The sequence below is a fragment of the Gossypium hirsutum genome, chromosome A05 (assembly GCF_007990345.1).
Source record: "Gossypium hirsutum isolate 1008001.06 chromosome A05, Gossypium_hirsutum_v2.1, whole genome shotgun sequence".
Taxonomy (NCBI): Eukaryota; Viridiplantae; Streptophyta; class Magnoliopsida; order Malvales; family Malvaceae; genus Gossypium; species Gossypium hirsutum.
The window spans coordinates 1,765,325-1,774,728 of record NC_053428.1 but is presented as its reverse complement, the minus strand read 5'-3'; the positions used below and the strand labels follow the sequence as shown (position 1 = coordinate 1,774,728).

General features: G+C 28.8%; 1 protein-coding gene across 1 annotated transcript; it reads right to left on the bottom strand.

Annotated features, from left to right (window-relative positions):
• Nucleotide 1: 1 nt before the first annotated feature.
• LOC107907275 (probable sugar phosphate/phosphate translocator At4g32390) lies at nucleotides 2-1,510 on the bottom strand. The gene has a single exon (XM_016834578.2). It carries the CDS (start codon nucleotides 1,346-1,348, stop codon nucleotides 257-259), a length of 1,092 nt encoding a protein of 363 aa, XP_016690067.1. The 5' UTR covers nucleotides 1,349-1,510; the 3' UTR covers nucleotides 2-256.
• Between the last annotated feature and the right edge of the window lie 7,894 nt (nucleotides 1,511-9,404).

Sequence of the window (9,404 nt, the reverse complement as noted above, 5' to 3'; positions counted from 1 at the left end):
CTGGCGCTGAACATAGTTTATTCAATCCAATAAATGGAAATAAAGTCTATAGATCCACGACGATAAGTAAAATTAGTGAGATACTAGAATAATTCGTTTTTATCTAAATTATGATCTACAACATGTGATGGCAGTCGGCGCCATTCACAATAATAACCATAAACAGAGCAAGCAGAGAAAAGAAACTAAAATACCTCTATAATCTCTTTCTAGTTTAATCGTATCATCATCTAAAGGTTAAAATAGCAAATCAAAATTATCCCTCTGATTCATTTCTTCTCGTAATCACATCCTCTTCTCTTTGATCCAACAATCTGCCACTTTCTTCATCATCACCCTCTTCATCTTTCCTCTCTGCTGCTTCCTTCTCTCTAAGCGCTTTCAACTTTGAATGATTATAATAAGCAACCCCCAAAAACGCTAGCCCATAACCAAACAAATTAACTAGAGTCACCGTATCTTTAATCACCGACCACGAAAAAGCTATCAGCAACCAGTCTTTGACGACACCCGCAACGTTCATCGTCAGCGCCGAGGTCTTCCCGACCAACAAAAACACCGCCAGGTTCAAAGCGAAAGCGCAAAAAGAGTTGGTCCCAAAGATGAAGTAATCGAAATGGAAAGTTGAGTTTTCTTTAAGTATAGGCAGTTCCACTGTAATCCAGGGAATAAGCAAGAAAACGAAACAACAAGGAGCAACGTAATAAAGCGAAGTAATCGGGTTAAGGCTGATTCCTTTTGAAGTAAGAAGGATTTGGATTAAAACCAACCTCGTAGCTTCAAAGGCAACAGCCCCAAGCTGTAACAAAACACCCCAAGTATCGAATTTGGCTTCTCCGTAAGCGGCAATGGCAACCCCAAATGAAATAGCGAGCATGTTACCCATGGTTGAAGATTTAAAAGAATCTTTACGAAAGAGAACACCAATGGAGTAAACAGCAACCGGCATAAGGGCTTTGAGCATTTGGATGAAGGAAACAGAGAGATAGATATAGGCCGAGTTGGACAGCCAAAGGGAAAGTGAATAAAGGGCTCCGATGGGAACAACAGAGGAGAGGTAAAGACGGGGTGACATGGAAGTAGGGAGGTCGACAACATGGAAGACACGGACAAGGAGAGCAGCTATGGAGGAACAAAAGCCCATATGGATGAGAGTTAGAGAGATGGGGTATGGCCAATTGTAAAGCTTTTGATCGAGGATGTATTTGTTGTAAACTATGACGGTGAAAGAAAGGAAAATCCATATGGCTACATATGTGTAAGAGAGGACGATTTTTTTGATAATGGAAGGGGAGAGGGTGGTGGTGGATGATGCGGAGGTTGTGGGGGCGTCGGTGGCGGCTCCCATGGTGGTTGCTTGTGGATTTTTGGCGCCGGAAATATGGGGTTAAGGGAAGAGAATTTTGTTGGTGTTGCAAGGGTGGTGATTTTGATCGGCTTTAAATATGGGAATATGGGGGGGTTTTAAGGCGTTAATTAGGGAACTTCGAGTTTAGGTTTGTTTTCAATAAGGTTTGGTGTATTCAACTATTCATGATTATATAGCACATTGGATTATTATTAGTATTATATTTTCATATTTTGGTAATAATAATTTTAAATTTCATTTTGTGCAATTAAGGACATAATTTTCTAGTATTTTATTTAAATTAAAATATATTAAAAATGGTAAGTAATTATTTTAAATGTAAATATTTTTAATGTTTGACAAGTAACACTATATTTATATGACATCAACATTTAATGTGTGAATTTCTTTTTTATTTTGGTAGAAAAAAATAGCTTAAAACGAAAAATTCAAAAAATTACACTAATGACTCAAAGTAAGAATATAATCCACCTCAATTAATATATAAATTTCTTTTAATCTCGTTAAATGTAACCTTTTAATCAAAAGAAAATGTTCTATATGTGATATATTTATATTATTTTTACTTTTCAAATCTAAAATAAAGAATTATATTATTTTACTTTGTCAAAAAGTTACAATTTTTATAATAATTTTAAATAAATAAATAAAATATATTTTAAGTAATACATAATGCTGAAGTCATATATTGCACGAGATAATAAACTAGTTATTTAACTATGCTAGTCTTGTAATACAACTTTGATCATATATATTGTCACGTGTCTTTAACTAATACTCAAAAAACACATATCATTTATTTAACATTTTATATATATATTATGCATTGTTTTAATTAAATTTTAAATAATATATTTATGATATTTGTAGAAATTCACCGAAATATATAAGATAATTAACATAATTTTATGAGTAATTTTTTTTCCTGTGGCCAGTTTCTTGTTAAGTTGTTAATTGCTATCATAAAAAGGAATTAATTTAAGTATATTTAGTAGTATGAAAAATAAAAAGAAAGAAATGGAAAGTGTATTTAGGAAAAGTCGCTAAGGTTTATTGTTTCAAAGGGAAGGGTGTGAAATAGTGGTAGCAACCTGCCCGGGTCTGTTGTTTTTCAAGCAAAACTTTCCCACGGCACAAAGAAAGTAACTTAAGATTCACCACATTTGGGTCAATGTCTACATCTTCAAACCATGTTTGGCTCCTGGTGGAGTCTGAACCCCGCAATCGTTGGGAGGCTAAAATGCATTGTAAGAACGCCACGTTGAGTCTTCAACCATCACCCTCACTTTTGGACTGCAACAAATAAGAAAAAGTCGAAAGGTATAGTGAAGGAAACGCAGTTGCAAACACAACTATCGCGGCGACAAAAGTGTTAAACGGGCTGTATTTTCTTTTTCCATGCCACTCACACATCTCATTCCTTTCTCCTCTCCATTTCATGATATCTTGGTATTTTTTTTCGGTTTCTTGTTAAACCTTTATATTTATTTTCTTAATTTAATCTTTATTTTTAATTTTAAATTGATTTTTTGAATACAATTATTTTTTTAATAATGTTTATATTATTTGTCTTATATTCTATACTAATAAATAATTTAAAAAATAAAATAAATTCAAAATTTTAAAAATAGATTGGAGTATATGTGAATTGTTATGCGGGCTATAATGTTTAAACATTTAACGTTTTAGTTCGTATTTTTTTTTGAAAAAAATAATTCGACTATTTCTGGAACGTTGATGATCAAATTTTACTCTTTTTAAAAAGTTAAGAATTAAATTTAATTTAAAGAAAAAAAAGGATAAAATTGATAAAAGATGTAAACGTTGAATGCCAAAATATAACTTTATTTCTTTATTTATTGATTGATGATCTTAAATACTAATATTGGGAGTTTCCTTTATTATAGAGACTAGATCAAATTAGTCCATTTTTTATTAAATGGATCAATTTGAACTTTGTACCATTAAAAAATCAAATAAGTCCAAATTCCAATAGAATTAACATTTACTATAAAAAAAAAACATGTTGAAATTTATCTTTTTCAATTGCAGTTTAATTCTAAACAAAAATTTTCATTTACAAAACCATAAAACTTTAAAAATATTAACTCTGTGAAATAATAATTTATATTTTTAAAATAATAAATGCTAACTCTATCCCAAATTGACATTATTCAATTCTTTTTAATATTACAGGACTAATTTGATTAAATCCATATAATAGAAGAACTTTTGAGGAAAATTGACCCATAACAATATGTTATAAAGTATCTCTCAAATTTGTAAAGGTCAGCATAGATACCATTAAGGCAGTGACAGATGGTGGCGTGAAGATAAATGCATATATATCTTTATTCTTTTTGGTTTGAAGTTATAGCTACCATTGTTGTTTAATTAAGTAAAATTGTGGAAAAACTATGTTTTAATTGATGAAGTTGAATTATTTATAAATATTTTCTTTTTGTCATATTTTTTTTCAAATTATTCCAACAACTAAAATATAAAAAAAAATTACAATTACATCCAATACTACTAAAATAACTACAATTTAGACTGAAATCTTAAAAATTCTAGAGACCTTCTTATCGTATCACGTTTACCCTGCATGATTTGAGTTATATTTATGTATGGTGGTGGGGTTATTAGTGTGCCTTACTTTATATGACGGTTTCATCTCAACGCAGGCTTATTGCTGTCTTCATTTGATACAATAAGGTTCCTTCAAAGGAAGTTTGTATCCATAAAAAAGAAGTGTTTGAGAAAATGTGATTTTTCTTTTTTGGTAAAATGAGGAAAATGTGACTTTAAAAAACTTAAACAAATATTTTATATCTATATACTTATATATAAAATAATTTTTATATTGGGTAAAAGTATTAAAGAAGTTATTGTATTAGGAGTTAGATTGTATTTTGTCCTCTGTACTTAAAAAATTAGTAAATTAGTCTATGTACATTAAATTAAAGAGCAAATTGGTTCTTCTGTTAAAAATTTCATCAATTTCTATTGTTCAAAATTGGTCACTATATGTCAGCATAAGATATACGTGGCATGACAAGTGTCATTGTTTAGTTATTTTATTAACCTCACCAGTTTTTAATAGTACGAATTGATGAAATTTTTATTAAACAAAAACAATTTGCTCTTTAATCTAATGTATAGAGACTAATTTGAGTAGAACAAACAAAATGCAATATAACTCTAAGTACAAAAGCCTCTATACTACTTTTACCTCCGTATTGTTGTTCATCACCTTTCCCTTTTTTTTTTTATAAAAATGATTAAATTTTAATTTTGATCTCTCTATTATGCTTAAATTTAAGATTTTAATCTCTAATTCTCTATACTTTAATTTCTAATATAATTTGATCCTTAGATTTTTATAATTTTATCAGTTAATCTAAATAGTTAATATCATAAACTTTTTTATATATAATTTGAATGCACAAAGATCTTATAGATTGACACGTGGTATATTTGCTTTTTATTTTATTTTATAAGACAATTGTAACACCCTGAAAATTTCTACAGGAAGATATTATCTTTAATATAGTAAAATAAGGAAATAAAGTGACAAGAAGAGGAAAAATTGAGTTATGTCACTGGGAAGTATATTATGATATACTGATTTAAGAAAAGACTAAATTGTAAAAGTGAGAAAAGTTTTGTGGCCCAAGAGTAAATACTCAAAATTTGAAGGATTAAAATGTAAATATGAAAAGTTGAAGGACTAATAGTGCAAATATTTTAAGGGTGGAATGATCTAGAAACCAAGGAAAATTGATGAATTAGGACCAAATTAAATAGGTGAAGAATTATGAGGGACTAAATTGTAATTTTACCAAATTAAGTGATGACTCAAGAATGGAATTTTTAAAGATCACTAAGGGCAAAATGATCAATTGAAAGAGAGAGAAATCTAGAGACAATGATGATGTTGGAGATATTTTAGATAAATTAAATAAATATTAGTTTATTAATATTTTAAATTGATTTTTAAATGATATTTTATTATTTTATTATTATTTTATTTAGTATATATAAGGAAAGAAAGATGAAGAATCATCATCTTTTCTTTCCCATGCAAACCAACGTGAGAGAGACGAAGTAGAAAAGAAGTTTTCTTTCTTTACAATTTGGTCCTTTCACCAAAAATTTACCATTTTCACCTAGAAATCAAAAGAATTTCCATAGCTACTAAGAGAGAAAAATGTTAAGGAGACCATGAGGAGTTAGAATATCAAGTTGGATTCAAGAAATAGAAGCTGGAGGAGAGAGAAAATCAAGTTAAAGATTAGTATCAATAGAACAAGGTAAGTACATCAAGATTTCAATATGTTTTTAAGTTTGTTATTATTGACAAAGTATGGAAATAATGTAATAGTAGAGTTTTCTTACATAAGGTCCTATATTCTTGATATGTTAGTGAAGAGAAAATAAGAGAAAGTGATGAGAAATGGTGTAGAAAAAGAAAATAAGGGTGTTATAACATGGTAATTAATATCTTGCACTAAAATAGTTTTGGACAGCAGCAGTAGTTTAATTTTGAAAAATCATAAAAATTTTATAAATCTAATTATAGGATGAATAAAATATGAAATTAAATATTATTAATTCTAGTTTCTTGTAGAGAAATGTTGTAAGCAATGGAATTGTAAATCATGAGATATGATGAATTTTGTGAGACAAGGTCAGAATGATTTCGGGTTCCCCTATTCTGACTTTGTAAAATCATAAAAAATTGGATAAAAATAATTATGGACTTAAATTTGTATATTTATAATCCTGAATGAGTCTATTTTCAATAGAAACAAACGGGAACATCATTTGAATTCTGTATGAGGAGATAATTAATTTTTAGTGAATAAGGGTCACAACTGTCAGACATCAGAATAAGGGTGACTTTAAAGAATAAACTGTACTTATTGGCTAAACCAAAAATTCTGAAAATTTTATGGAAACAATATATATGAGTCTAGTTTCAGGGAAAATTAGCGGATCTTAATTTGAAGTTCTATATCTCCAGATATAAATAATTTAGTGATTATGGCGCAAATAAACAGCTTGAATATTTATAAAAGTAAATAATAAAAATTATAGATAATGTTACTTACAAGTGTGTATATACATTAAGGATGTGGAGTGGAGAGGAGGATGAGGAAAAATATGTATGAATATTCATCTAGTATGGCTAATTTGCATATTTTAGGCTTAGGGACTAAATTGAATAAAAGTAAAACTTTATAGGCAATTTTGTAAAAATATCAAAAATGACCAAATTGCATGAAATGGATTATTTTATTTATTTAAATTATAAAATTGAATGAAATTATTAATTTAGTTCAAGATCGGGGGAAAACATGTTTTAGGGATTAAATTGAAAAGAGTTGAAATTATGGAAAATTCTGATATTTTATAGAATTCATGGACTGTTATCAATATGTATGAGAATGATAGCTGGAAATAAGGATTAAATTGCAAGAATTTTATTTTCCTGACCCTAAGGATGAAATCGTCATTAATTAAAAGTTTAGGGGCAAAATGGTAATTTTTCCTAGAGCATTAATTAAATGCATTAGAATATGAAATGAACGAAAATGATGATCAAATTTATTTATAAAGATCCGGACGACTGAAATACGAGACTTGATCGTGGAAAAGAAAAGATATCGGATTAATGAAATTATAAACACAAACAAGCAATGAGGTAAGTTTGTGTCATTTGAATTGTATTTTAAATACTTGAAATATGTGGTTTTGTGATGAAAATATGATTTGAATGTTCAATTCATGATAATTGATGAAATATTGATAATACTCGATATAAATTGAAAATAAATCCCGGTTGAATGGAATGGAATTCGATGGATCATTGGAAAAGGAATTGACGGTAAAAAGGATCTAGCCCGGACGGGTGATCCTATTCTGATATAGCCCTCCCGAAGAATACGTGTAAAATGGATTTAGCCCGGATGGGTAATCCAAATTAGGGTCTGAATTTAGCCTGGACTGGTAATTCAGATCCAAGCTCATTAGAGTAATTGTCGTTGCAGGGGATTTAGCCTGGACTAGTAATCCCGAAAATATTCTATGAGTTTATATTACAGGGGATTTAGTCTGGACTGGTAATCCCGCTGTAAGGATGAGGTTCGCGGGAGTGTGCTTTCTGAAATGAAATGTGTAAGACCATGGTTGTGCTTTCTGAAATGAAATGTGTAAGACCATGGTTGAAAGACACCATGGCAACATGATATAAAATGTGTAAGACCATGGTTGAAAGATACCATGGCAACAGGATATGAAATGTGTAAGACCATGGTTGAAAGATACCATGGCAACATGATATGAAATGTGTAAGACCATGGTTGAAAGATACCATGGCAACAGGATATAAAATGTGTAAGACCATGGTTGAAAGATACCATGGCAATGTAACATGAAATGAACAAGACCATGGTTGAAAGACACTATGGCATCATGTCAAAGATAAATAAGACCGTGGATGGGAGACGCGATGACATCTATTAAACAATTGATATTCAGGTAATATGTATCAGATGACGAATGGTTTTATGAAATGGTTGTGTGAAATGTTTACAAGAATTGGTCATATGGAAATGTATGTACAAAATAGTTGTATGAAATAATTATGAAGATAGATAAACGAAATAAGAATAAGTACATGGAATATAATTTATGTTAAGTTTGATATAAACTTTACCGGAACAAATATACATAAAATAAATGGAAATGATGGAGCATGAAATATTGATATAATGAAATGATTGATATATACTTATGAAGAAACGATAAGAGAATGATATGTTTCATAACATGTACATATATGATTATCTTTGATATGTTGATACAAGGAAATTATGTAAGTAAAGACAATTATTAAACTCAAGCATGACGAGAAAATAAGTATATCAATGTTGAATTTATATGAAATATGTGCAAGTATACTAACAATGATGTTGTTTGACGCTTAGGCAAGTGTCAAGCTATTGATTGAATGGTAACATGTTTAATTATAAGAAACATTGAAATGATAAGTACTTAGATGAAAATATTTAAGATTTTGCGAAATTTTTTATGATCCCGATTTAATTCCAGTTGGTTTTTAATGTATGTTTGGGGCTTCAAGGGCCCAATAGAGAGATGTTATGATTATTTTCAAAATATGAATAATAAATGACTCAGAATTATTTGAAAATGTTCAATAAACTCCGGTAACGCCTCGTACCTATTCCGGCAATGGATACGGGTAGGGGTGTTACAACAATGGTCAAATTTCAATTTTGACACCTGAATTGTGCTGAAATTTGTAATTTAATCCATATTCTTTAAATTTTAACATAAATTGGCTCCTCTATTTTTTTTAAGTCATTAGTTAGTCTAAATAGCTACTATTTTAATTATTTAATAAAAAATGCTTACGCCAACTTTTCTTATGAACCCTATTTCAACAAAAAAATTATTTTATAATGACAAATTTGAATGGATGTTTTCAAGAAAAAAAAATTCTAATTAGTAGTTTTAGCATTATTTTTATTATACATGACTACCAAATTTATTTTTTTAATTTTAAAATGTGACGCAAAGAATTTAATAGAAGAATTTAAACGGTGGTAACAACTAGATTTAAATTTTTAAATTTGAAAATTTGAGGGAATAAATTCTTAAAAATAAAAGTAGGAAAATTAAATTTCAAAGTGTACAGGAGGTTAAAACATATTTTAAACTTAAGATTTTTGCTCTATAATTTGATACAGACAAATATTTAACCCAATAGAATCATAATAGTTATTATAAAAAAAGTGATATAAAAAATTGAATTGCGAAAAAACTATAATTAAACATAATTTCATTCAAAACTTAACTTCTACAAAAATAAAAAAAAATACATATTTGTTTCAGGTTTTTTTAATTTGGTTTTCAAGTTATGATCTTTTTTTCTGGAATTAAGTAAATTTTTCATGTGGAGTTTACCATTGTTATATTTAAGAGCACAATCTACTTTATCACTTAAGAG

Bases quoted from the DNA above. Each gene is read 5' to 3' on its own strand.
- LOC107907275 (XM_016834578.2), bottom strand. From the start codon at position 1,348: ATGGGAGCCGCCACCGACGCCCCCACAACCTCCGCATCATCCACCACC.